Genomic DNA, 27916 nt, shown 5'->3' with positions numbered 1-27916 from the left:
TGCACCACGTTGGGTCATCTATTGTCCAGCAGCCACAGGCCAGACAGCAGCTTCCAGCGGCAGGGACAGCCCTGCAGCAGGGTGATCCTTCCGTGACCGTGCAGAGGCCTGACAGAGCATCTCTGGTTCGGTGGAAATGCTCCACTGCAGGAGCTCGGCAGGAAAGGGCCCAGGAACATCCCCCTCACCCTCAGTCACGGGTCAGAGTTGCCCCTGAGCAGGAGCCAGGGCTGGTGGGGAAGTGCCAGCCATCCCGCAGGGCCGGGGCTCAGCAGCCAAGTGCTTCCCGAGAGCACGTCCCTGGCAGCGCCGCAGCTCTGCGCGGACCCTGGCAAGCGGCAGAAAACAAACTGCTGCTCGTACCCTCTGGCTGCTTCCCCGGGCTCGGCTGCCAGCTCCCCGCATGCCAGCGCGGCTCGAGCGGGGCCGGAGCTCCTACACGGCGGGGACAGCTCCAGCGGTGCCACCACAGCGCCTGCTCTGCCCAGGGGCATCCCCAGCCAGCGCCAAGAGCAGGTGACCAGGGACAGGCACCGGCGGGGACAGGCTCTGGGACTCTGATGAGAAAGAGGCGACATTTAACAACCTCCCCCGAGAGTGCTTTCCCCTTCGCCTTTCCTCCTTCTGCGCCGATTTAATTTTCTTCTATAGCCCCTTTCTTCCCTTAGTAAGATCAAAGAAATCCGTGGAACAGGGAACATTTCAGCGGAAACGTCGATTAAAGGGAGTGGGGGAGGCAGCGCTGGTGGGATTAGAGGAGGAGGAGGAGGAGCAGGAGAAGGAGGAGAAGCGAGGCTGGAGGGAGCTTCTGGCTCCACGCAGTGTCACCGCAGGACGGGCCGGGCCGGGCAGCGCGGGCGACACCGGAGCTTGGGCGGCGGCGCTGCCGGGACCGAGGGATCCTCCGGCCGGGGCTCCGGGGCTCCGCTGGGCTGCGCCGCCGGGCTCCTGCTGCCCCCTGCCGCCACGGTGGGACGGGACAGTGCCCGCTCCCGGCCGGTGCCCCCGGGGCCGCTCGGGGAGCCCAGCCCGGACACCATCCCCTCGGTCCCCACCGCGCCGGGCCCCCCAGCCACCACGGGCCAGCGCCACCACCTCCGCGGGTCCTGATCCGGCATTCACCCGCTCCCCGACCACGCCACGCTGCGGGGGAAAGGCCTACGCGGCGTGGGTTGAGCTGGGGTAGGGTCTGCCAACATCCCACCCGAGGCTGCGATGGCATCCGTGTCCCCCAGCACATCCCCGAGCCGGGGCCACCTCAGGCCCCTGAGCCGCGGGCGCATCTGGCAGCAGCATCTCCCGTGGCTGCCGTCCAGGGAAAGGGATGTTTAGGGGATGAGTAACATCCTTCCTGGCAGGGCCGCTGCCCGCTCCTGGAAGCTGCTGCAGGCACAGTGGAGCTCAGCCCCTTCGCCCGCCTCTTGCCCCGCTCAGCTGGGGAAAGAAGCCAAGAGCGGGGAGAAACGTGGGGATGGGGCCAGGGCAACCAAAGCCCGTGGAATCGGCACGAGTCCCAGGTGCCAGGGAGAAGGGAGGGAGGATGCTGCGTGGCACGGTGGGAAGCAGCCAGGAGGCACAGGTTGGGGGAGGCAGCTCCGGGCCCCCTCTAGAGCAGGGCTGGAAGCCAGATCCTGGCTGTGTGCTGCCAGAAGCAGCTTATTTTGGAAAGGAGGCGTGTTGGCAGAGTGCTTGGTGCGTGGAGCTGCTGACGCCGGGGAACAGGACGGCTCTCATCAGGTCCCAGCCATGCCTCGCAGGCCAACGCTGCTTGGCTTCAGCCTGCAGCTCAATCTGCCCCAGCACAACCAGGACTGGATCCCCAACCCCTGAGTCACCCACTTAAAAAGGTGGACACTCCAGTCACAAGTCGTCACACTGCCCAGAGCCACAACTCACCCCGAACATCAGAGGGGCTTCCTGGGACTCACCAAACAGGATGGACAGAGCTCTCACCAGCTCTGACCCGTGGGGCAAAGTACAAGCTCAAACCTTAAAGAGAGAAAGAGGCACACAGGCTTCACTCCACCCCTGGGCCCAGCTTCTCCTCTCCTCAGCTCCCAGGAGCAGCATCAACCCCACAAGAGCCCAGCCCAGCCCAGTCCAGCCTCTGCAGGGGCTCAATGGGGTCCAACCCAGAGCAGTGCTGTGAGGGTGCAGCGGCATTCAGCCACGACCAGGCCTAGGATGGATCCCAAACCTCACAGCAAACACTAGAACTGCTTTGCCTTCCCCAGGTGCCCTGCTGGCACCCATGGGGGCTGAGGAGCCAGCAGCCCTCTTGCCAGTATCCCTGTCCTTCCAGATATGCACCAGGGAGCACACCTGGAGTAGGATGCTGTGCCTGGACATGGCTCAGGAGCTCCTGCAGGATAGATGTGGCTTGGCATGCCACGAGTTTGGTCAGGTCTCAGCCCATCCCGCAGCAGGGCACAGCTGTGAGCCTGTGGATGGAGCAGCCAAGCTCCCAACACGCAGCAGCCAGCCCTGCCCTTCGGAGCCGCACACTGCAGCATTGTGGCCCAGCTGGTTTTTCCAGAGATGCATCCAAGGGGCGAAATCAGATCTCAAGGGAAGGGAGCAGGCACGTTCCTGGCTACACAGAGGAGCTGTCGAGGCAGTGCCAGGAACTGGGGCAGTTGCTGGGCACCACAGCAGGCCAAAGGAGAGTCAAACCTGGGCTGTGCCTCACTGCCCAACTCCAGGAGCTGCTGAGACTTTGCAGAGCTTTGTTTGCAAACCCTGCAGCAGAGCTGCCCTGCCCTGGCACTTCCTCCAGCTTTGTTTTACACCATCAGATATTAAACAACCAGCCTGGAGGGCTGGGATGGGGGAAGGACCCTGCTGGGAGAGCAGGGAAGTACTTGTGGGAAGAAAGCTCTCAGAGGAAAACAGAAAAGTAGCGTCAGGGAAAGGGAGTTCCCTCCACACAGGGAGGTTGTTTTTGATCAGGGCTTGTCTAGACTGGAGTCACCCACACTGCACAAGCACATCAACACCATGCAGCCAGCCTGGGGCTTCCTGCTGTTCCCAGCAGGACAGAGGAGCTGCAGTCATGGAGTGTGGGCAAAAGCTGACCTCAGGCCTGGCCATCACCCCCAAAGGGACTGGGGGGACACTGAGCCTTCCAGGGTGCTGCCTCCCAGTGCCCCCATATTTCTTCCCCATGGTCAGAAGGCCCTGTACCCTCAGGGACCCCAGCCTGGCTCTGTCACCTGTCCCCACCACAGCCCCTGGGCAGCAGAGGGACGCAGGTCAGCAATTCCAAGGCTCTCAGCTCCCCGCCTTCCCTCTGCTCCAGCAGCCGGAGCAGCCAAGAGAGCTGCAAGCACAAAGCGTCACTTTTTCCAAAAGCCTCTCCCCGCCTTCCCTCCTCCCTCCCAGAGCAGGGCCGTGATGCTGGGGAGTGCAGGAGGCTCCTGGATCAGGGCAAAGGCAGTGCCAGGAGGGACCTGGCTGGGATGGGTCTTGGAGCCCCACACTGGCCACGTCTCTTCTTGCCTCTCCAAGGGCAAAGCACGACCTCTGTGAATGTGATACCTCACAGGCATCACAGCCAAGGAGCACCTGGCTCAAGGATGCTGCTGCTCCCAGCAGCCCTGGTCAAGCCCACCTTTCCCAGCACAACTGGGAGAATGGCTTAGCAGCCCTGACAGTCCCACCAACAGCTAATGAGGGGCTTCAGACGCCTGTCCCTGCGGAAAGGAAACCCCAAACACTTAATCCCATCCACTCCAAGGCCAGGAGCATCCATGAAATAAGAGAACAAGCCTGACACAGACATTCTTTAAGGATGATCTAATTTAAAAACAACATCATAACGAAAATGCATGTATTTTAAAAAGAGACCCACAGCACTCCAGTGCTGGAGGCAGCCGCGTGTCAGTGATGGGACTGCTCTGTACCCACTGCCCCCACCTTCCCAGGACATTTGTAGTCCCGTTTCCAGCTCCACATCCCCATTTATTTTCCTTTACCACAGAAAATGTCTCCCTAGCCCCCCCCCCATACCCTAAAGCATCAGCTGAAGCTGCAGGAGAGACTAAGGCTGGAGCATCCCCTTGCCCAAGCCAGGCATGAAGCAGGCGGGGGGCAAACAGCTCTGGCTCTCAGTACTGTGGCATTGGGCACTGCCAGAGAAGAGCCTGCCCAGGCAGCCTCTGCTCACAGCAGCTGCTGGCAGGCAGGACTGCTCTTAAAGGTAATCAATGGAGCAGACAAGAGCTCTGGATTGCTTTAATCCTTTCCAAAAAAGTATAGCTAGCCCAGCAGCTGTCCTCCTCCCTCTGCGCCTGTGAGGATTTGTACTTGTAAGGCTGGATAATTTGACAGGGACAACACACACTCGGCCCAGGCAATCTCAGACTTCCCGAGGAGTTTGCTCTTCGCTCAGTGTGCTTTGCCAGCCCAATAAATCCACCCCCACGTGCCACCCTCCCCTCCCTCCCTTCCTCCACACGGAGGGCTGGGACAGCAGCCTCGGGGCGTGACTCAGATGCACAGGGGGTGAGGACATCCCCTTCCCACGGGCAGGGCGCTGGCATCACCAGGTACCAGCAAGCACGGTGGCACCACAGGCACGGGGAGCACGCCGTGGCACCGTGGGAGTGGGAACAGGTAGGGCTGTCCCACTCGTGACAGCCAAAGGCACCAGAGCCGTGGAGCCAATGGTTAATACAGAGCCAGAGTCCCGGTCCCTGGAGCCAGGAGCACGGCAAGGGGCAGGTCTGCAGTCCGGGTTCACGGGGCACCCCGGTAGCTGTAGTGATTGTGGTCAGGGTCGCTCAGGGTGAGGGGCAGGCTGGGCTTGCGCTCCGGGTCCTTCTCCTCACACTGCCGCGGGGGACGGTGCTTGAAGAAATCAGAGACGTAGTGGACCTGGAAAAGAACATCGGCAAGGAGGGTTTGGGGATCCCTCTGTCAGGCCAAGCAGGAGCCCAGCCGAGCAGCAGGCTGCACAGGGGACACTCACAATGAGGACGGCAATGAGAGCTCCTTGCAGCAGCCCCACCAGCACGTCGCTCCAGTGGTGCTTGTAGTCAGACACTCTGGTGTAGCCCACGTAGATGGCGAAGGCGATGAGGAAGAACTGGATGGTGGGACGCAGCAAGCGAGCCCATTTCCCCACCAGCCGGGCCTGCACGTAGAGCTGGGCAGCAAAGAAAGGAACAATCACCCAGGGCAGGGGTCACCAGCCAGCCCAGTGACATGCTTGGGGCATGAGACCTGTGGGGGCTTCCTGTGGCATGGCACTTACCGCCAGGAACATCATGCAGTACATCCCAAAGGAAGAGTGTCCCGAGTAGAAGGACAGTCTGTGGGGCAAAATGGATGGGTCAGGCCATGAGTGAGCCCCTGCAAGACCCCTACCCACCCCACATACTCTGCCCTGCAACAGGAGGGCCTCAATACCCATCTGGAGCTACCACTGTATGCCCAGCATTGCTGTACAGGTGGAAGAGACACGTCCTGTGGCACCACGGCTCACCTGGACTCAGTGATGTTCCTGCTCTCTCCCTGGCAGACATTCTCCAGCTGCACGTAGATGGAGCAGTTCACCTTGGACCAGTCAGGATTGCAGACTGCCAGGAAGTTTGGCCGGAGACGGCCGATCATGTATTTGGCCAGGTCGGTCAGGGACTGGCTGATGGCCCCCCCGAAGAGAAAGGTCCCCACCACCTTGTAGAGGGCAGCCAGGTAGTTGTTGTACTCTGACTTGGAGTACAGGCGCTCGGTGTAGACCAGATATGCCTCCCCTGATGAGATCTGCAGAGACCAGGGGGCAAAAGGTGAGGGTCAGGGGCTACTGAGCAGCTCCCCAGGGGTGCAGGATGCTCTGGCTCTGTGGCAGAGGAGCCCCTGGCATCAGCCTGCCACAGGAGCTCTGCCCCTCCCTGCAGGGAACCAGCCCTGTGGGATGTGGGTCTTGCCACTCCAGTGGGAGCTCCTGACCCCAGGCAGAGCAGGGCTCAAGCTGAGGGCTGTGTTGCCCTTCCTGGGCTCTTGATGTGGCTGTGCCGGGCCCCGGCTTCCAGATACAACATGTCAGCATGTCCCTGTCCGGGAGGAAAGGGGGGTGGCAGCTCCTTACAATGATAACAGTGCAGCTGATGGTGACCCCAGCCATGAGGCCGTGGGTGATGGTGTCTGCTTTGTAGGGGTAGCGGATGGAGTCATCATTGCAGTAGAAGCCTCTCTTGTACGGGGAGTTCACCAGCGTCAGGATGATGAAGGGCAGAGACGCTGCAAGGCAGAGAGAGGTGAGGACTGAGGACAGCTGCTAGCAGGAGCCACACCAGCACACAGCACCACGCAGTCTCCCCATCTCTCATCCCTGTCTCTGCTCCCCGATGCCAGGGATTCCCTCCAGGGATGAATTCCTGAGCCACCTGTACCCAGGGCAGGAGGACTTGAACCCACCAGTGCACTGCCCTGACAGCAACAGGGCTCTGTCAGAGCTCACAGTTGCCTGCAGCACCCAGATACATGAAGCAGCCACAACTGGGCACTCACAGAGTCCCTACAGCTGCCCTGCTCCTCCGCAGGCACAACAGGCCCAATCTTGTGCCCTCTCCTCACACTGCCCAGTCTTTCGGCCCAGGAAGACAGAGCTGATAAAATTAACAAGCACAGGCATCTTGCAAACCTGTTTTACAGCAGGGAAGGGCCCTCAGATGGTCCCAGCAGAGCCCTCACAGCAGCTCCAGGAGAGCCAGTGCTGGGAGATGCTGGCGCATGATCCAGTCAAGGCACAGTGGGAGTCCAGTGCACTTGGCTCGCTCCCCTCACCCTCCCACAGCCCTTGTTCCTGCCAGCCTCTCCTCTCCCCCGGCTCCTCGGGGCCCTGGAGAGATACAGCACTAGCTGGGTCAGCCTGAGCAAGAAGGCTTTTCCGCCCAGCATGCTGCAACCCTGGCCATGGGCAGCTGCGAGCTCACCCGGGACAGAACCATCCCCGATATCCAGAGGGGCTTGGGGGTCTCTGGCCGTACCAGGCCCTCGGAGGAAGGAACTCCCCTGCCCCTGCTCCATCCCTGCTCAGGAACAGCCAAGGACGGCTCCCAGGACGCTCCCCAGGGAAGCGGCCCCCCCTCCCCGGAGGCCACCTTAGGCCGGGCTCCTCTCCCAGTTCCGCCTTTCCCGGCGGTTTCCGCCTCCCCTTGTTCCTCCGTCTCCCGGGAATCCGCACCTTTGTCCCCGCCCGTCCCCGCCCCGGGGGTCCCGCCGCCTCCTGCGCTCACCGAGCGAGCGGGAAGGAGCGCGGCGATGAAGCACCGGGGGCTGCCCCGCCGCCCCGCCGGGGGCAGGGAACCGGCACCAGTCCCTCCGCCTCCTCCCCGCACACCTCAGACGTCCATTTTCAGCTCAAATTAGACACCAATTTTCCTTCTGGATAATTTCATCCTCCAAAAAAAGCTCCCCTAAAAATATAAAGCACCGGCCCACAGGAGGGAAAAGCGCTCCGAGCGGCACCGGGACACGGCCCACCCCCGCCCCGCAGCCAGGGAAGCTCCAGCCGCGATCCCGATCGGGGCCTTTATTTTTAGTCCGTCTTAATTCGTTACTTCCTTGCGGCAGTTTTAGAAACATTTACCCGCACCGGGGGGGCGAAGGGGTCCTAGAAGGGGTCCTCCCGACCCACCCGCCCGGAGCTGCGGAGTCCCCGGTCCCGCTCCGTCCGCCCGCGGAGCGCCGGGCTCGGTGGCGGGCAGGCGGCCACGGCGGCGGGGGAAGAGTCCCGGTGCTGCCCGAGCGGAGGGACCCCGCCGCAGCGTCCCGGACCGGGACAGCCCGGGCTCCCGCCCCGCCGAGGGACCGTTCCCGGAAAAGGGAACGGCCTCGGGAACCGGGACCCCCGACGGAGCCCGGTAGGGTTGCGGCACGAGCCCGCCCGCCCCCGCCCGCGCTGCCGGTGGTTCTCGGTGGAGGCCCGGAGCCCCGGGACAGCGGCCGGGCAGGTGCCTCCCACGCTGCCCCCGGCCCGGCGGCACCGGCCAGAGCGGGCAGACGCGCGGCGGGATCCCGGACCCACGGCACCTCCCGCGGACCTGGCCCCAGCCCAGGGCGCGGCCCCACCGAGGGCACCGGCGGGACGCGGAGACGCTCCGGAGCCGCCCGCGGCGGGGGCACCGGAACCGAGCCCTCACCGACCGCCAGGCACAGCACGTCGAGCGCCACGAAGACCTTCCTGCGCTCCATCCCGCAGCCGGTGCGGCCCCGCGGCCCGGCCCCGCGGCTCACATGGCCCGGAACGGCGCGGGCCCGGCCGGGAGGTAAAGTCCGGGCGGGCGGGGCGGGGCGGAGCCGCAGCCGGTGCTCCCGCCCAGGGCCGGGCAGGGGCGGGAGAGGCGGGGACGGGGCAGGTGTGGGGCGCGGCAGGGCAGGGACCCCTCTGGACCCAGACCCCATTCGTCCCCCGCCGCTTCCTCGCGCCCCGCTCCGGGGTCCTCGGCTCCGGCCCTCCCGAGCCCCCCGGTGCCCACCCCGCCTGGCCGGTCTCCCCGCCTGGCTCGGCTACCTCCCGTCGTTGTGTCAAGGCGAAGGGGGAGAAGGAAGGGAGCGAGGCCACTTTGGGAGCTGCCTATGTCCCGGGGAAAAAGGGGGAAAAAAGGAAAATTCAGTTCCTGAAACGTGCTGGCTGTACTGGCAGGGACTTGTGCAGAGCAGACCTGAGGCTGGCTCGGTGATGAGATGCATTGTTGAGTGGAAGGAGGGACGCCCAGGAGCTTGTGGACACAGCAGGGCCCAGGACGGTGTGAGCACGCAGGGTGAGCCAGGAGCTATGATTTACCCCCTGAGACATTGGATTTCTTGAGCCTCGGACATCATGGGAGCAGAACAGGCTCGCGGTGCTTCCCTTGAGTTTTGGGGACATGCTGATCTGGTGGAGCCCAAAATGGGGACAGGAGCAAAGGTTGGAGCACAGGTCCCACAGCCATTCCCTGGTCCCACCAGGGACAGTGGCATCCCGGCTGTTTGCGCCATGCCGGATGTCTGGGGAAGGAAACAAATAATACAGAAACCACCCAAGGCTGATAACTGCGGGTGATTGAAGTACAGCGTGAGTAGCCTGTGGAGAATGTCAAGGCTGTTTATGGGAAGCTGAGAGAGCTGGAAACGCTCTCGCGCTGCTCTGGAGTTTCAGGAGACGGACAGAACCACGGGCCAGCTTTCCTCAGGTCCAATCCGCCCCGATGTGCCCCGGTGCGGCTTCCTCCTGCCTGGCAATGCCATGGGGGCCCTGGCACACCGCTGGGGCAGGATTTGCCCCGCACATGCTGCCTGCAGACCCCAACCAAACAGCTGAGAGCCTCGAGGCAGGAGAGCTGGGGGGATGCTGCAGGAGGGCAGAGTGGCTCGGCTGGCACCCGTGGGATGCCCAGGCTGCGTCGTGGAGAGGATGTGGAGATTGACACTCTCCGTCTCACCGCTGATAAATCCCCCTTCTCATCACAGCCCCCAGCAATCCTGGGCGCGGGAGGGCTCCGGGCTGGGCCACCGTGGGGACACGGCGTGGGGCTGCCAGGGCAGGGCACAGACCCCCCGTGCTGGAACGCGCAGGGGAAGCACCGCACGGCAGCAGCAGGACTTTGCCCCACGCGGGCCCGAGGCTGCCGGGCGGTGCCGCCAGGGCCCGGCCCAGCCCGGGGGTGTCACGGGCGGAGCGCGGCGAGCCCGGGGCGGGTCCGGCTGTACCGGGGGGGTCCCGGGGGGGCGCGGGCGGGTCCCGGGCGTGGCGCTGTGTCGCCCTCTGCTGTCCCAGTGCCGCAGCTGCAGCCGGGGCTGCGGGGGCAGTCCCGGACCCTCCCCCAGACCTTCCCCAGACCTCCGCCGGACTCTCCCCTGGACCCTCTCCAGGACCCTCTCCCGGGGGGCTGCAGAGCCCGCGGGATCCGATCCTGCTCCTCTCACACCCTCGGGAACAGAGCTCGAGTCACCAAGGGCGGAAACCATGGTTTCATGTCAAAGGATGCAAAGAGAGGAGGGACCGCGGTCCCACCCGAACGTTTCAAGCACAGCCGCCCTTCCCGCTGCTCCTCGAGGCCTCGAAGGAAGTGGAGAAGCGTCTCCCATCCCTCCTGCCCTGAGCTGTGCCCACCCCCGTACCCACCTCTGCGAGACAAGCACCCAGAGCTAGGAACAAGCAGGAGAAGAGAATTTAAGGAGTTTTTGATGGAGCAGAGAGATTGTGTGGTGGGGAAACACAATGCAGTTGCAACCAGACATTTCTCTTGTCCCCAGAACTTTTTCTGGTTGAAGTTTAGATGCACCCCTGCCTCCCACTACCCCAGACCTGCCACAGGCTGCCAGGGTTTTAGAGGAGTTGGGCACCTCTAAGAGGAACAAACAACTCCCTCCACCTGCAGCACTGGAAGAGAGAACTTAGCAGGGACCCTGTGCCATCTCCCAAGCTGGGATGGCATCTCTGGCACAGGGCATCCCACCCTGCCTGGAGCAGAGCACTCATGGAGGAGCAATAATCCCTATTATTGCTTCTGCAATCATTATACACACTGGACTGTTGCATCTTGGCCTCCAAAATGAAGACAGGCTTCTGGCTCACTTTCAAATTAGGTTTTTAATTAAATAAATAACGGCGAGGGGTCTTCAAGGCAGTGTCACTTCACAGTGTAGGGCTGGGGGGCAAGGGAGAAAAGAGTCCAGCATTGGGAGCGGCTCAAAGTGAATGTGCTTTGTAAGAAGGAAAAAGAAAACCCCAACAAAAAAAAAACTAAAACCAAACCTCCTCCCCCAGTGACTCCCCCTCCCTGTCCCAGCCTTTTTCACCCCTTTCCCTCAAAGTTATGTGGAAAAAGCGCTGCACTCATGTTGAAAGACCCCATGCAAATCTGTAAACAACACTGAAGGACATAAAGAGATTTCTGCCTCAGCCAGCTCCCCTATCCTTTCACTAGGGCTTGAAATAAACCAAAAGAAAAAATGGTTTCAGGAAAACTAAGAATGTTCTCAGCTGATGGAGGAGATGCCAAGGCCTGGCCCTCCCTGGGAGGGCTGCCTGTGCTCTCACCCTGCCTCCTCTTCTCCCTTCAGCCAAGGAGCTTCCTCTCACCCCCAGAAAAGGGGAATCACAGCCTGGGCAGTTCCACTATGGAGCAGGCACTCGTGTTTGCTTTCTGTTCCCAGCAGCTGGGAGCAGCTGGAGGAGAGGCCTCTGCCCACCACTGACAAAGCCATGCCAGGTGAAGGCAGCTGTATGTGCCTGGGGCTCAGTACCTCCCAGCACAATGCTGGGGACTGAAGCAAACCCCTGCTAAAGCACACTAAAATACATCTGGGGCTTAGGAGATGAGAAAAAGTCTAATCCTGACATCCCATGGGGCTGCTTGATGCTGTTTCCGTGCTCCTGCTGCAGGGCTGAGCACAACTTCCCAGGGCTGGGTAAAAGGAGGATGTAGGCTTGTGGGTTTAGGTACCTGCAAAATCCACTGGCAGCAGAGCCACAATCTGGCCCCAAAGCCTCTACCAAAGCAAGGAAAAACCCTCAACCCAAGCCCCTTCCCAACTGCAGAATATGGCTGGAGGAAGGGAGTGCCTGCACCAGAGCCTTGCCCAGCACAGGAGCTGAGAGCACTCCCTGCATGGGAAAAGGACAGTGAGAACATGTTGAGCCAGTGGCCAATCCCAGACAGGGAACACACCTGGGAGGTGAAGCAGGATTGGACTCCAGCACACCCAAGGACAGGACCCTGTGGCTCTGCACGGCACCTGGCACCTCCCTGAACATGGAAGAAAACTTTCCCATCAAAACAGCCATCAAAACAGCCTGTTCTGTGACACAGGGAGTGGCAGGGATGCCCAGGGATGAGGTGGAGCAGGAATGCCCAGGGACAGTGTGCTCCCCTGCCTAGGACTGTGCTAGCATGCATATCCCAGGCACCCTGGGAGCTAAGCAACAGTTCCTCCCTCTACTGACAAATTGTTGGAACAAACTGGGAAGTTACAGATGTTTTCACCTGCATTTTACCCTCTCACATTGCAGCTCAGCGAAGATCAGGCCATCCCTTGCCAGCAGCCGAAGCAGCAGTGTCACAGCTCTGGGCCAGCATCACTCTGTGGGTCTAGAAACTCCTGTTACTCCTCACAGAAGTTCTCCCTGGCCCAACACTGCACAAGGTGAGAAGGACTCAAGTGCACATGATGCTCCTGCATCAGACAGGATTGCTGTCCAAGACCTGATGCTTCTGCCCAAGGGCTGGGCCAGACCACATCCCACCTGCAGCTGGTGGAGAGTCAGGAACACGTGGCTGCTGCAGGTGGAAGCAGCAGTGTGCCTGCCTGTCATGACCCATGGCTGTTGGGAAAAGAACAGGGTGAGTGGCTCCTACTGCAACACGCTGCCTGCTGGAGAAGGGCAAAACCTCCTCAGCCTCCCTTGGCATCGCCGTCCCCATCTCTGCAGGAAACTGCCCTGCAGCCCTCCCAAGCTCTCAGACCCCCAGACTGCACCCTCACCATGATGGTGACACATCCCTCTTCTCAAAGCACCTCTGCCCTCGGACTGTCCTGCTGGGACCAAGGGACACATCCCCTGTCCCAAGGCAGGGACTCTCTGAGCAGACTGGCATCACCTGGGGTGACACACAGTCAACGTAGGAGGGGGGTGATGGACCTCCCTACTCAGGAAAGCCAGCCACCACTTTGCATGATTGTGTCAGGATACACTGGAGCAGAAAGGTGTTTGGTTTCACTGTAGCCTTGGATCAAGGAGGATGGAAAGACGGATTCCGACCAACAGCTCCAAACTGTCCCTACAGGACAGTGGAAGTTCCAGAATTTCACTCAGTCAGGTCAAAGTCCTTGCTGGGTCTGTGACAAATTTGTGACTGGAGACTCTCACTGTGACAGAGGCTCTGACCGAGCCACAGGTGCTGGGCAAGCCTGATGAGCAGTCAGGAAAGTATTTACATCTCCGATGCCAATGAGACCGAAATCTGTGACCGATAAGGACACTTGCGCAGGAGCCACCACTGCCTCAGGGTCTCTGTCCAAATCCACGGGGCCAGCAATCAAAGGCAACCCCTCGTTAATGTCTGCAGGGAGAGTGAAGTCCATAGTTATTGTCTCACCAGAGCTCTGCAATGTCTCCTGCTTCTCTGCCAGTCCTGGTCCCGCGGGTGGCAAAGCGAAGAGCTCTGGCTCGGAGGGGGTGGCAGTGTGGCGTGGGCAGGGCGCAGGGACAGCGCCTGAGGATGTCTCCTCCGTGGGGTCAAAGGAGCAGTTTGTCTCCGAGGGGGTGCTGCACTCGTAGCCCTGCCCCGACTCGCTGATGCTGCCCAGGCTGCAGGCTGTGCTCTCCACACTCAGGGGCTCTGAGGGGGGACAGAGCAAGAGGAAAGAAAGCCACAGTGAGTCCTCAACACCCAAACACCCAGGTCGGTCCCACCTAATCACAACGGTATTTGTTTGATGGCACAAGTGTTTCTTTGTTACAGGAACCAAGATCCCTGCCAGCGCCTACCGAGGGAAGGCAAGATGCCGACAGCAGATGGGAGGCCATCAGTGTTTCTATGGAAATTCAAGGAAACCTCACAGACACACTGCAAGATAAGCCAAATCCTAAATCCTATCCCCTCGTGCCAACAACCCCTGGGAGCTGCCCACACAGAGCCTTCATCTGCAGTAGGACAGTGAGGAAATGAACCCATGTTGGGCTCCCTACAAATATTCTCACAGCCAGCTCTGTCTGAAAGCAGCTTGCATCTGATTTCTGGGGCCTTAACCCAGCCTGTGCCAGTGCTTTGGGAGCACCTCACTCAGGTGCTCAGTGCATAATCCTTTTGCTTTGGGAATGAGCTAGGCCACCCCTCCAAACCCAACACAGGAGTAACTGTTTCAGTCACCTCTGGTCAATGCAGAGACAGACAAGACTTCTGCTCAATGCAGAGACAGACAAGACTTCTGCTCACACCAAAACCCCACTGCAGACAGAAGCAAAGGAAGTTACCTGTGCTCTCAATTGCTATCTGATCTTGACCAAAATGAGCATCCAGGCAGCCAGTTGCAGAGGGAATTGGTGGGGAGCTCCGAGAACGACTCGTGTTTTCTACTTCAACCCCATCCAGGTCATTGTCAGTGAAATCCCTGTGGGGAAAGAGAGAGAGCCTTGCCACCACCTGCTAAGCAGAGATGCAGGCAGGAGAAAGGGTGACTGGGATTAAAACCCATCAACAAACAAAGCAGTGGGACTGTAGAGACATCACTAGAATGAATGTCCATCCCTCCTTGCTCTGCAGAGCCTGGTTTAGACTCTGCCCTGAGGAGATGATCTCAGGTAACACAGCGTGGCCAAGCCAAGCCCATGATAAACCAAAATGGACTCTCCAGCTTCCTAAAGAGCTCTGCCCCAAGTTCTGTGAGCCTCAGCCCCTTCCACAGGTAAATAAATACATGGTCAAACACCCAGGAACACCCAGCTTCATGGAATGACTGCGGTGGGTCCTTAGCGTGCCAGCTGAGAGCAAGTGATGAGAACATATTTTCCCACCCTGGGAGGATTTAATATTTCAGGTATTTTCCTGTCTTGCATCAGAATTAAAAAAAAAAAAAAATCTAAGCCTTCATCTAATGTTTTTAATTGATTCAGCTTCAATATTTCATTTTGACCTATTAAGATATTTCCGTTTCAACCTTTTTGAAAAGGTATATTTTGCAAAGTATCTTCTGTAATTAGCATACGTTTCAAAGGCAAGAATTTGCCTCAAAGGGAAATTAATTCAGGTTCCAAACCACCAGAAATGAGTGCATTTTTGAATTTAAAAAGCTCCCTTCCCAAAACCTCATCAAACTGAGTTCTTTTGCCGAAATCAGCTCCGAATCCCTATCCCCAGTCTCTTGTGGATGCATTTGTCTAAAAGAAAACTATTTTCAACACAGAGAAAAGGACAGGGAAGTCCACATCCGAGCAAACAGCTCTTTTATCTTCCCTCCCCACACCAACTTCGTGTTTGTGCTCTGAGAACACCCCGTGCATCCCTCCATCCTCCCACCCCAGAAACCTTCTGGAGAAGAAAGCGCAGTCTGTTAAGCGGAGGTGCTTTGCAGCAGGAATCTTCACTGGGAGGTTAATATTACTAATTTTAGTGTGAGAATATTCCACGCACGTGGCTCCAGGGTGGAGGACGTACTTCTTCCTTCCTAGACGAGTCTGCTGAGTGAAGTAGTCATAGCGTTCTGACTTTTTCCACATGTAGTAATACTCCACACACTCGCCCACCGACCGGGTGCGGACCTGAGGAGAAACACCCCAGTCAGGACACCCAACCCCATCCAGGTGCATCTCCTGGAGCAAGGGCTATTTTCCCATTTAACCAGCACAGAAAATTCAAGTGCGTTACAGTGATTTACATTGCTATGGACACATTGCTGCAGAACAGAAGCACGTACTGAGGTTTCCGAGGTGGGCCAGAGAAAAGAACTCCCCACAGCACACAGCTGTTGTCACAGACCCGTGTGGGCCACACACACTCGTGCAGGACTTTCCTGCGCTTCCAGCAGCAGCACACTTAGCAGAGAGAGCAAACCTGCATCCATTGTCACTGGCCAGCGTCAACATGCCTACAATTAACCAGTGGTAGAACTGGACTCTCTGGTTCTGCCAACTCCCAGCACAGCAGCATGTCCCGGGGCCCAGCTCTCCCTACAACAGCATCTGCCATTCTAGAGGACCCCAGGGGACTTTACGAAACATCCACATGCTCAACTCACTCATTCACAGAAGTACTGCAAGGGCTGAGAGTTTGGAAAGAACTTTTGAGACTCCAGAAAGGGCTAATCAGTAATTAACTGACATCACTCATGCAGGTCAGTGGTGTTTGTGACTTCTCCCACCTGGAAAATAAGGCAGAGCAGGGCAGTGAACAGCCCATCACCTGCTGGCATGAGTCAACACAAAGCCTGGGGTCGGAACTCGGCCATCCTGAACTCCCTGTGTCAGCTGAGGCCCAAAGCACACCTCTGGTGCCACAGCACTGCCTCCTTCCCCTGCTCCTGACCTGGGGGGAGCAGCCTTACCTTGTTTGCTTGGATAAGGTGGAAGTTTTTCCCATGGACCCTAAAGCCATGTTCAAAATTTCTACATTCTTCCTCGCTCCAGGCACAAAGCTCATCTGTAGCAGAACGAAAGAGGAGTTGGAGGAGATGTGCAGAATCTAGGAAGAGTTGCATGTGCCTTGATGTTTGGGATAGAACCCAAATAAGGGGAGTTCTCACCTCTGATAACCTTCACATTGAACCGTAACCTCCGCAGTGCCTCTTCTGCATTGAAGTTGCATTTCACCAGTTCATACAAAGCCTGTGAAACAGCAGGAAATCACTCACAGCATGTACCTGAGCAACACACCACAAACCAGCCTGCTCACGATTCACATTTGTCTTGTAAAACTTCTGTTTCCCAGGAGCGACCTTGCTGCTAACCCCAGTTTAACCATCAGCAGAGATTATCCCACTTTTTAAGGCACTGGATTACAAACCCTGGGACTTGGACAGATGCAGTTCCACCACGATCTAACCTGGCTAGCTTGAAGGAAACACAGCCACTCTGAAATGGCTGGTCTGCTGACTTTTCCAGTCTTCCCAATGGGAGGGTCACCAACCTCTCCAGACCGCAGCTGGGCACACCCTCACTTATCCACGAGGATCACTGGAGTCAGACCTCATTCTGACCTCTGCAGGGAATGTGGCACTGTTGGGCCAGCACCACCTGGGTCTGTGTGGGCTGCAGGAGCCCCTGAGCTCACCTGCTCATTGTCCTTGACCACCTCTCCCTCTGGCAGGCTGCTCCCGGACAGCTCATCCCACTGCCGCTTCACAGCGCGGTACAGGAACTCTTCCACCTCCCTCTCAGGGAGGATGTTTGGGTCCCAAAGCAGCTGATCTTCATTCTCATAGGCTAACAGAAAAAGCACTGAAATAAGATAATCAAACAGAGAATTCTGCTGCTTTTTGAGAAGTGGTCTGCATGGACATGCATGGGGGAGACAGAGGAGGGAGGAAACTTTTGCTTGGCACTCCAAACCTGGCACTAGAGATGACAACCATCTCTCAAGGCAATGCATTTTTCCCTCCTGATTTTGGAGGCAGATAAGCTCTTTATATCTCTTTTAGGGGTGTTGGCACAGGCTCAGCTTGCTTCCATTGTTTCAGAAGGGTTGGCTGACAAACTTTTTGTTACCATATTCTCAAAGATTGCTGTTTTGATTAATCCTGGCAATTAAAGACCATTTTAGCTTTCTTGTCCAGAAAGCCAACAATCTGGCGTTCATACTGCACTCATTGCTGGACACAATCTGCAAATCAAGGCACCTCTGTCTACTCTACCCAAAAATCAGAAACAGATCACCTACATGGAACACTGAATGACAGTAACTTGGGCTACTTAAGGAAGATGTCAAAGAGAATAAATTAGAGCATCCCCAGAAAGGTATTCCTTCTCTTTGGCTACAGCTGAGACCCCCTCTTGCAAACCTGTCACACCAACCCATTTCTCACTGAGCTTCACCACTTCTGTACCTGTGTTCCCAGTCCTATTAAATCAGTTCAAGCCTGGTACTGAATCTGGATGTCAGCACTGAAAGTTGCCAAGTCTGGAGACACAGAAGATTGATGATCCAAAACCCATCAAAACCCCTGCCAGCAGCCCTACACCCAAAAAAGGCACAGAGAAGAGGCTGCCTTACCTTTTTGCCTGTGCCTGTTTAAGCGGAGGATGGGAACAGTGGCCTGGTACTGAGGTCCAACCATGATCTCCTGAAATCCCAGGACAGAGAGGTGAGAAAATGGAAATGGGAAATGCTCCATGCAGGCTGTGCTTCATGATTTAGGGGCTACACCACTACAAGGCCAATTTATTTACTGGTAGCCCCTGCTGTCACTATTATTTCTCGTGAACCATGATTTTTTTATAGGGTAGCTAAGAAGATTTACTACCAACCAGATGATACTGTGGGGACCTTCAGCATTTACATAGTTTTAATGTGAAAGATCTATGGCAAGAAGCTAAGGCTGGAGATAAAGCAGTGCAGAGGTTCTCCCGCAACCTTCAAAGCCAGGATGAATTTGGAAGCCTGCTCCTCTCTTTAGAAAGATGGTTCCCCCTCAGTAAATCCTGCTGGGAATACTGCACAGAATTTCACCTTTATAGGGCTACAGGCTGCAGATTTCATTTACCAAGGCACAACAGATTCCCCTTATTTGAAGCAGAAGATAATTTCGAGATTGTATTAAAAACCCCCCTTGTAACCCACATCTGCTACAGCTGGCCACAAAATGCAAGGCATCAAGCAACAGACTGGGGAAATATCATAGTGATTTTTCATGCTTTCTTCAAACTCACAAATGCCCCTTCACAATGCACTCAGGTAATTTACCTTCTTACACTCGTTGGATGGGATGGAATCCACCTCTGAATCCTCAGCCATGGAGGAAGCACATGGAGATGAACATGGCTCTTTGTCTTCATCTGCAAGGAAGTTGTTTGCTTTGTGGGAAAGGAAAAGATCTGTAGTTACGATTTTTTTTTTCCTATTCCTTTATGTTCCCTCTCCTTCCCTTCATTTTATGTCCTGAAGTCCCTTTCAGCATGGTCTACAGTGACAACTTACCTGTATTTTAATTTTCTCACTTTAAATAAAAGAATTTGCTCACTTGCCACATGGATGGCCAACCTGGGGAGCTCAGACTCCTTAATATTGCAAGACAGTAAAAGGAATAACATCACTTCATGCAGAGTCTCTGTCACATGCTTTGGCTTCCCACATATTCCAGTATTTAGGAACTGCCACAATATATCACTCCACTGCTACTACTGAATTTATTCACTTGTAGCAATGTCAGATGAGGTACTGATCTTTCAGACTGCATTTACAGCAGGCAGCAAAACAATTCCCACTTTCTCAGTATTCTGAGTTACAGCTCAAGACAATTCTCCCCCTCATCCCACTGCTCATCAACGCTCTGTCCTGTCCTACCCAAAGCCTGGTAACACCTCTGCCACACAGACAAAACCCAGAAGGAAAAGTGGAAAATCTGATGTCAGGAGACTGACAAAATTAAGAAAACCATTCTCACCCTCCCCTGCACATCATATGTAAAAGTGAACAGCAACTACTTAGGAACTAGTGACACATACAGCCAGGCTGGTTTGGGAATAAGTCCGATGCATCGTGGGACGTGACGGATGGAGTCAGATCGTCAGCTGAAGATTGTGTCTCCTCCTCTTCTTCCCCTGAAAGCAAATCCTTCGCTATTTGTTCCTTTTAACAACAACAAGAAAGTGAAAAATATTTTTAAATTAAAAAAGTGTATGAGGGGGAGTGAGGCCTAGAGTAAAAGCATTTCTGGCCAACAGTGGCCGCATCCACAGATCTCCTCACCCTCCCACAGCTTGTCCAAAGACAGATTCTCTCTCACACTCCCACCACACCCAGACTATTTTCCCTAAAAGCACTTTAACAAGTGTCAAGAGCAGCTTCCTAGGAAAGCCAGAGAGTATGAGCAAGCAGCCCTTTCTGTAGTGTTCCACTCACAGCAAATATCTCAAAGATCCTGAAAGAGGAAGAAGGAAAAAAAACCCCAAACCCAAACACCCCCCACCACCACCACTTTGTACACACTTCAGCTAGAACAGAAGAACCCATGGCTTCACCTGGGTAGATACAAACCTTCCCTGGCTCTCCACAGCCCCATACCTAAGTGCAAAGGCTTGTAACCAAAGTTCCATGAAGATTTTTTACAGAGTTCTTTTTAAAACAGATATCCTTTCTCCCTTCTCCTCTAAACACTTTACACTCGTGTTTCTGCACCTGGTGATCCTCATGGGGACACCAGAACTAGGCAGGCTCCTTCCCCTGGCATTGATCAAACCCCCTCTGAAATGGGGGGAACCTCGAGTTTCCAGCACAACACAGCAACCTGTGCAGACACCCAGGCAGAGAGCTGCTCTCACCTTATCCAGAGTCATATCAGGGAGGTTGGGAGTGATGTCATTGCTCTCGCTGTCCTGCTCCGAGATGGGATCAGATGCCTCATAGCCATACAGTGCGAGCAGCTCCTCAAATGGCATTTCACTGCTCTGAGCAAGAGGAGGACAAAGCTGCATCAGGAAGAGAACAACTACAAGAGGACCACATCAGCTGCAGGAACACAGACAGGCAGAGGCAGTCAGGGCAGCTCTGCTCCTCTGGGGGCTCTGAGCAGTTTCAGGTGACACTGGGCAACAAGAGAGGTAGGAGGGTTTGTCAGGGCCCACCATAACCTGTCCTGCTCAAAGGCATGGAAAAGCCAAGAACTTTCACCCCAAAGCAATACAATTTAGAGCATTTTAAAAATACATTTATCTTTTATTCCAGATTCAAAGAAGTAAAAGGTGCCTTACAGCACAACTGTATTTAAGCAGAGGAAGGGGAGAAGGAAATCCTTGTATTAGTCTTGTGCCTGGCCTGAAAAGACACTGTGTGTCACCAAGAACAGTTTCTGTTCCACTGAGGTCTCCACAGGACCACCCACAGCATGTCAGCTCCTCTTTGTGAAACACTGACCATCATCCCCAACAGCTGATGGTTCTCCAGCAAGGAGAGCCAAGACCACCTGCCAGAGTGGCTACTTGGCAGAGGAAGGCTCCAAAATTCACTGCTGTTGTCTGTTCTCGAAACCATTCCTTCCCATCCAAATGCAAACCTGACTCATTGTTGGGTGACCTGAACCCAGCTGAAGTAAGGGCTTCGCACAGCAAACAAGCAAATCCAGCAGGTAATTTCCCCTCCCCTCCCCTGCTGCCTTTACCTGAGAGGCACTGAAACTCTTCTCCAGCTCTTCTAAAGATTTCTGCTTCTCCTGAGTATCATCTTCCTCCCTTTCTTCCCGCACACCATAGTTCTGGGAAAGGATCTCTGCCAGGTTCAGTCGATGATCAGCTGAGCCCATTGACACAACTGCAGAGATCAGAAGAAGTTAGCTACTAGCATCACTATTGACCAAATCCTGAGATGCAACAAAGCCAGGGATGATCTCTTCTTGTGTGTGTGCAGACATGATAAGCCAGAGGAAGAGATTAGGCAGAATGGAGGGGAACAAGGAACACAACTGGTAGCAGTCAGTCCATCAGCACAAAGACTGGTTCTATGCACATTCAAGTCCCACAGCTGTCTGGACGCTGAATCTGAAGGTCTTCTGAGTATTTGTGTGCCTCTGGATTTGCTGGTGTCACATGAGTGCACACACTGTAGCCTTTCCTTCACCTAGGGGCATTTTTAGGGTAATCCCCCCTTACGCAAGAACAGGCAAATGGACACCTGTAGGAGCTTTGGCATCTTTAAGCCTTTTCTCCTCTGCCAAATGGCATGGGAATCAACCAACAGGCTTGGGAGACGTTGGAAGGAGAAGGGAACTATTACAGTAACTTTGCTTCCTCTGGAAACAGGACCAACAAACAGAGGGCTGTGAGCCTTGAGGTACCTGCTGCGCTCTGAAGGGCGGGCTCTCCAGGACATAGGCCACGGGCTGGGTATGCGACCACCCTCGGACTCTGCCGGCCAACAGAGGCCTTCAGGAAGAGAAAAAAACACAGCTGAGACAGCTCTCCTTAAAACCTTTCCACCCACTTCACCCCACCAGCAAATGCAACTCATTTAAGTTCAAAGCAAAAGTTACTCAAACCCCCACAGGGCAGTGTTAGGAACTGTGCTGTTCAAAAGAGCTCATCAGGTGTATCAAACAATTCTTCCTGGCCTCCTCACCTTCCCCCCAGCCCATGTGTTTCCATTCCATCTATTTTACCTCCAGCACTCCATTCACTACTTATCCCTCCACCAGTTTAAGACCTCAGACTTTTGTGGTTTACATCTTCACTTAAAAGGAGGACCTGGACCCTCAGCTGTTATTCTAACCACACACATCATGTCTGTTTGAGCATAGCATTTTCAGGGGGGTCTGAAACAACACACTGGCTTCTCACTAATACCTCACTGCACCCAGGAGCTCAGGGACAAGAGCAAAGAAACAGCTGAGCAGACAGAGAAGGAGTCTGGTGGGACCATGAGTGGCATGAGCAAGGTGGGAGAGGCTGAGCCAGGCAGACTCTGAGAAAAGTCACCTGCAGGGTGGCATTTGGTGCTCGGTCACAAGTTCAGGCAGCAGCATGGGCTGAGGAAAACAACCCAGAACATCTGCTGTTCCTCGGGCTGCTGTGCATGGAAATAATGTTCATCAAGTTCAGCCTAGGCAGGGAGCAAACAGGTAAACAACCAAACCTTTTGGGGGACTGAAAGCACCTGACTGCAAAAGAAAATCCCAGTCTCAGTCCCCCAGCCTCCAGTGACATCTCTGTAGGATTCTCAGCCATCAACAGTCTCAGCTGTGCACCATCACTCCTCCCTTACTCAGTGGGAGCTGGGACATTTTCAGTGCTTCCAATATGAGATTCTTACAACTTATTTAAGAAAACACAGTATAGCTTCACATTAAGATCTATCCTTTAACAATAAAGCAAAGTATACACCAAAAAAAGCCACCACAGACTGTGGGTTCTGAGTTAGTGCCTTCAGCTATCAAAACACAGGCTGGAAATTCTGTAACAATGAAGATGCCTCCAGCCCACCATCCCTGAGTGCCTGATCACTGCAGGCAAGATAACCCCCACTGAGTCCACTCTGGCTCCAGACAGAGCCCTGCAACTGAAAAGAAAAAGGGAGAAGTTATAGGATGATGAAAGGAGAAGGGGATAGACTCCATTTTGAGGATGGTCACACCGGGAAATGGCTCTGTAAGTCGGGAAAGTGTCAATGTGCCTTTGTTGGCTTTGCTGCAATGGGACCAAACACAAAACCCTCTTGGATAAATCCTCCCAAGCAAACAACCGTGGTTTCATGGAAAGGGTGTGGTTTACCCTCACTCCCTCTGGATCTTGGATACTGCAGAACTCTCTTTGCTCAGACAATGATCTGTAGATCAATGGCACCTCCTTGCCTGGGGAACAATAAGGCCTCTGAAAACGAAGACTGAAGCTGTTGGCATGGATGGGCTGGCTTGAAAAGGTGTCAAGAATACTTCAGGAACAATGAGATCTCCTATTAATGACCAGGTGCTGAAAGAAAGAGGATTGGCCACTACAACAGGGTGACAATTCCATAACTAATCACGAGTTTAACTTTCTGAACAGAGCACCAGAGCAAGTAGGAATGCTGGAGTCACCATGGAATAACCAGCACTGCTGTGCTGGGGCTGAGGAAACAAGAAACTAGTGACAGACAAAGCAAATGGCCCATTCCATGCCCAAATTTAAACATATGTGAGTCTGAACAATCCCTCAGATTATTTACAAATCCAGAAGACCACAGAAACAAGAGTCAGAGGAATAGGAGAAAGGCAGATCTGGCTGTGAAACGTAACTGATGACAGACAGAATATTCCTGACTTCACTGATTGCCAGTGCCATGGGATGTGGAATAACTTTGTCTGAAGGTGAGGTAGATGCAGTCTGACACTTCAGATCCAAACATCACACAGGAGGAAGAAAGGCAAGAGCATGGCATGGACCAGAAACACAGAGAACAGTTCCGGGCCAGGGTGCCACTGCTCTTCCTGCTGGTGAGGGTTTCTACCACCATTAAAAGTAGCAGTGGGGAACTCCAATAATTCCAACAGTGAACTGTCATGCTGGAAACTGGTTCCTACACCCATGGGACATTTAATCTTGGGGGCACAGAAAGGGAGATTAAATTCCTTTAATCTCACTTTACCATCAGTGCCGCTTTCCTCCTGCTAGTTTCTGCTGCTCAGGAATGAGGGTAACTTTCCTCTCAGAAGTTACACAGAGGTTGCTCAACTACTCACTCTCATGTTTGTATTTCTGGATGACTCCAGCACTCCATCCTTAGCTGTGGACTCAAGGTTTTGAGCACATGGAATGAAGCTAAGCCATGGTTTAGGAAACACAGGGAGAGGCAGAGCCTGAGCTTTCTGCACTAACAAAGCCGTTTTTCCCAGTGTGAAGCCAAATGTGTCTCCCCAGAGAAAACCCTCCAGGCTGAAACCACTCTCGAAAGAAAGTGAGGAAAAAAAAGAAGTTTCCCTTTCCAGTGTTATTCTTCAATAAGTAACATAATTTTGTGAGCCAGTCTAACACTTATTTCAGATTCAGTGAGAAGCATTCGTGGTTCCTCTGCTTGTCCACACTCCTTGACCATGGGGCCATTTTCCATAAACTCCAGCTGTAGCCAGAGGGAAGCAGCACAAATGGAAACAGATTCATCCTGCAAGTTATGCCTCTGAAAGACCAAAGAATGAACAGATGACACGACACATGGATATTCTGTACTGCTCAGGAAGATCAGGGTCCCATTAGTGTCACAGCAGAGATGCTCCACAGCCAAACCTCATCCAGGAGACAACATTTCCTGGATGTCCCCTGGATAGACAACTCTGAGCCACAGCAGTGCATGGTGCAAGGGCAGAACTCTGGGCCAACAATGTGCCCAAATAACACTTTGGCACCAATGAATGTTGAGGAGCCTTGGTGCTCCACTAAAGGCCAAACCATGGTGGATGGTCCAACAGGCCAGGCAGCACCTTCCTCATGCAGAACGCTGGAATACCCTGGAAGTGAAGCCCTGCCCTCGGACAGATGCTGTCACAGCCAACAGGCATCCAAGATCCTGCCACAGAGTACCTCAACATCTTCCCAGAGCCCTTGTTCCGTGTTGTGGTCACCACAAGGGTCACGCCATAGAAATGAAGTGTGCATGTGTCACAACAACCATTACAACTGGTCAAGGATATTTGAGGGACATGGCAAGACTCAATGGGCAACGGCATCACCAGTTTTAAGTGTGATGGACCGACAGCAGAAACGTTTCAGCACAAGACACCAAAGCAAACACAACATGGTAACTGGGGAGGCAGTGGGGAGTCCCCACCCGGCCCCCCTCACTTTCTGGCCTCTAGGCAAAGTGGTGAGAACCATCCTGGCCACCCAGACCAACCGTTCCCACCACCTTCCCCAGCCCTCTGCCACTCCCAGGACCCTGACCTCCGTGTTCTCCCACTGCTGAGGCCATCTCTCACTTCCAGCCTCTGTGAGCCCCTTTCAGCAGCTCCACACCCCTGACCCGGGCTCCAGCGACCCCACACCGCTGCTGAGCCAGAGCCCCGGGGCTCCCAGTCCGCTCTGCCCCCGCGCCTCTCCGCCCTCCTCCGCCACCCCGCGCTCTCGCAGTCCCCGGCCCGATGCCCCTTCCCGCCCCTCTCAGGGCTCCTCCGCCGCGGGTCAGGCCGCGGGGTCCCCTGGCCGGCGCCGCCCGCCCCACATCTCCCGCCGGGTCCCGCCCAGGCGCCCCTTCCCCTGCCCGGCCCCGCCGGCGCCCCCCGCCCGGCCCCGGCGCCCCTCGGCCCCAGCCCGCCCCCGCCCCTCGGCCCGTTGCCGCCCAGGGCCTCGGCGTCCCTCGGCCCGAAGGCCCCCGCCCCGGCGGCCCGCGCCGCCCCATCACCCCGCTGCCGCAGGACGCCGGCCCCGGGCGGCCCCGGGCAGCCGCGGCTCGGGGGTCCCGGTGTCCCCGCCCGGCCGGGAGCGGCACCGGGCCCGCCGCGACCCCGGCGGCGGCTCGGCGCTCACCTCCGCCATGGCCGAGCGCGAGCGGCAGGGGGCGCGGGCCCCGGATGCGGCGGCGGCCGCTCATTGGCTGGGGTACCTTGGGGGCGGGGCCAGGGCCGGGGCCGCCTGAGGGGCAGCGGCTCGGGTCTCGCAGTCGGGCCGCGCTTGGCGCCGTGTGCGGATGGGCTCTGGTGAGGGTCTTGTCCCGCCCCGCCGGTACCGCCCGGAGACGCCCCCGGGGAGCGGCAGGGATGCAGGGGAGTGGAAGCTGCCGGTGCCCGCAGCAGCGCTCCCTGGGCAGCGGCCGGGCCGTTTGCTCGGTGCCGGAGCCGCCCCGGGACCGTTTCTGTGAGGCCGCGCGGCTCCGGCCCCGCAGAGCCCCGCAAGGAAGTGAATCCCCGGAGAGCGGCGGCCTGGGCGGGGCAGGGTACGGTAGCCGGACGCCCCGAGTCCCTCGGGCCGCCGGCTGGGGCAGGCGGGTGTAAAGGCCGCCTGGGGTAAAGGTCCCACCGGGGACCACACAAGTCAGAGGAAAAACCCCAACCCCAACCTTCTTCATGGGTCACAAAGCTTGAATCTCCAGGAAACACCTTCAGGGATCCTCAGTGAGCACTCCGTTGATGAAAAGTCACTGCATCTCATTTAGAGGTCACAGAAGGGGGAGATAAGGGTCAGAGCCCCGGGGTGGTCTGTTCCTCTCAAGGAGTGGGTGTAGACACTATCTCATCATTCCTTCCTTGTGGCTGTGCTTCCAGAAACCGAGATGCACTTGTGGAAGCTGTCTGATGAGTCTTTCCAGTTCTGTTTAACTGATGATGACCACATGCTTCCACGGAACAATCCTCCAGCACAATGAAGGAACTTATCTCCAGGGATTCCTACAGCAAATGGCCCTGCCAGGCTCACCTCCATGCCCCCATCCCTGACATTTGCCACTGAATCTCACCATCTGATAGGTCCTGTGGGTCATCTTCCAGCTCACCCCAATGCCTGTGACCAGATCTGCCTCTAGCTTTGCCCACAGAGGCCTCGTGCTCAGTCCCTGGGAGAAGCCTCTCCACCCTGGCAGTTGGCTCCGTGCTGGGTTTTGCTGACGCTTCTGAGCTCGGGAAGCAAAGTGTTATCAAGTGCTTCTGAAGTGGTGGTGGCCCTCGAGCTGAGAACCAGAGCACTTCACCAGCCCTTTGTTCCCTTGCTCAGAGCTGTCTGGCTCTTCTCAAAGGACTAACAGTTTGCAGATGCTGTTTGCTCAATAAAAAGAGTACCCTCGTCTCCAGCTTCAGAAAAACATCTGCAAAAACTGCTGCTTTCTGCCTTGCTCCCACCAGTGCATCCAGGTGTTCTGTTGCCACGAAAAGCAGAAAGGTTGGGGTTTTGAGTCAAGGCCTGGGGTTTTGGGTTAAGGTCTGGGGAGAGCGCCTCTCATTATTGAGGGTCTATCCTGGAGCAACCATCTACCAGTTTCTGCTGCTCCATTTAGTGCTTGCAGTGACAGCTACCAGGCTGAGGCTCTTCAAGCAGTTGCACTTCCCTAAAGGAGCAGTGAAACACCTGTCAGGAGTCACCTCCTTTGCCCAGGACATTGATTTCTGTCCTCAGAATGACCAGGCACACATCCTGCAGCCCTGCCAGGCTCTGAAGGCAGCACATCACCCATCCCTTGCACCAAAGTCTCAGCACCCTAAGTCACAGACTTTAGCGCCTGACATTCAGTATTCTGAGATTTTCAAAGGCATTGATAAAACCCTAAAGGGCAGTGGAATACCGGGTGGTTCAGGCTTTCCAGGTATTTGCCAGTGATTAGTCAGGACACTCGGACAGCAGCTCTTGTACAATTGCTGCTCGGTGGACAAAGACAACAAATCACAGAAGGGTGAATTGGCTTTGGCTGAATCCGGGGTTGATCTGCCTGCAAAACCCGAGTGGCCCTACATCCTGCCCTCCTTTCTCTCCTCCACCTGTGCCCTGCCTGTTAAGCAGTTCTGCTTCTTGGAAAAGCTTTGCAGCCCTAGGACAAATGACAAATTCTTTTTCTTTGACGCAGCTCAGCCACGGGGTGTTTAGCCACAACAGATTGTAGATATAAAAAAAGTTTACATGGGCTAAAAAAGCAATGTTGATAGGGGGAAAAAAAAAGGTGTCAGTATTGGTAAAGGACTGACCCCTGCCTGGGAAAGGAGAGGTTTGTGTGGGGCTGTGTCCTGCCGTGGGTGCAGGGTGGGCTCGATGCCGCGGAGGGCATATATCCGACAATAAAAAACTCTGGATTTCCGGTCGTTTGAGGCTGTTGACAGACGGAACAGCTCCAAGGCTTAA

The 27916-nt window shown here is 55.8% G+C and overlaps 2 protein-coding genes across 9 annotated transcripts; both read right to left on the bottom strand.

Annotated features, from left to right (window-relative positions):
• Window positions 1–3780: 3780 nt before the first annotated feature.
• Window positions 3781–8395, bottom strand: PLPP2 (phospholipid phosphatase 2). Its single transcript, XM_085040294.1, has 6 exons — window positions 8145–8395; window positions 6089–6240; window positions 5486–5763; window positions 5255–5312; window positions 4970–5146; window positions 3781–4875 (listed from the first exon to the last, which is right to left on the bottom strand). The coding sequence occupies exons 1-6, from the start codon at window positions 8194–8196 to the stop codon at window positions 4738–4740; spliced, it is 855 nt and encodes a 284-aa protein (XP_084896420.1). The 5' UTR covers window positions 8197–8395; the 3' UTR covers window positions 3781–4737.
• Window positions 8396–10557: 2162 nt separating this feature from the next.
• MIER2 (MIER family member 2) lies at window positions 10558–25720 on the bottom strand. 8 transcript variants are annotated; one of them, XM_085040401.1, is made up of 13 exons: window positions 25622–25720; window positions 21469–21556; window positions 20797–20945; window positions 19961–20086; window positions 19145–19268; window positions 18384–18493; window positions 17694–17763; window positions 16755–16921; window positions 16228–16309; window positions 16030–16124; window positions 15015–15247; window positions 13964–14100; window positions 10558–13328 (listed from the first exon to the last, which is right to left on the bottom strand). In XM_085040401.1, the coding sequence occupies exons 1-13, from the start codon at window positions 25628–25630 to the stop codon at window positions 12853–12855; spliced, it is 1866 nt and encodes a 621-aa protein (XP_084896527.1). In that variant the 5' UTR covers window positions 25631–25720; the 3' UTR covers window positions 10558–12852. The 8 variants fall into 8 exon arrangements, with proteins under 8 accessions (XP_084896527.1, XP_084896531.1, XP_084896534.1 ...); XM_085040405.1 differs by having other exon boundaries at window positions 15120–15247; XM_085040408.1 differs by having other exon boundaries at window positions 15144–15247.
• Between the last annotated feature and the right edge of the window lie 2196 nt (window positions 25721–27916).

The sequence above is a fragment of the Lichenostomus cassidix genome, chromosome 28, assembly GCF_008360975.1.
Source record: "Lichenostomus cassidix isolate B80296 chromosome 28, HeHo_3.0, whole genome shotgun sequence".
Lineage (NCBI taxonomy): Eukaryota > Metazoa > Chordata > Aves > Passeriformes > Meliphagidae > Lichenostomus > Lichenostomus cassidix.
This window is presented reverse-complemented; position numbering and strand designations above follow the sequence as displayed.

Excerpts from the sequence above, each read along its gene's own strand:
- PLPP2 (XM_085040294.1), bottom strand. The coding sequence starts at position 8,196 with ATGGAGCGCAGGAAGGTCTTCGTGGCGCTCGACGTGCTGTGCCTGGCG. Across the intron at positions 6,241-8,144 it reads CGTGCTGTGCCTGGCGGTCG|CGTCTCTGCCCTTCATCATC; the intron begins GTGAGGGCTCGG and ends TCTGCCTTGCAG. Across the intron at positions 5,147-5,254 it reads ACTGCATGATGTTCCTGGCG|CTCTACGTGCAGGCCCGGCT; the intron begins GTAAGTGCCATG and ends TTTGCTGCCCAG.
- MIER2 (XM_085040401.1), bottom strand. Across the intron at positions 17,764-18,383 it reads CATCCAACGAGTGTAAGAAG|GAGATCATGGTTGGACCTCA; the intron begins GTAAATTACCTG and ends CTGGGATTTCAG. Across the intron at positions 14,101-15,014 it reads TGCGCTTTCTTCTCCAGAAG|GGATTTCACTGACAATGACC; the intron begins GTTTCTGGGGTG and ends CTTTCCCCACAG.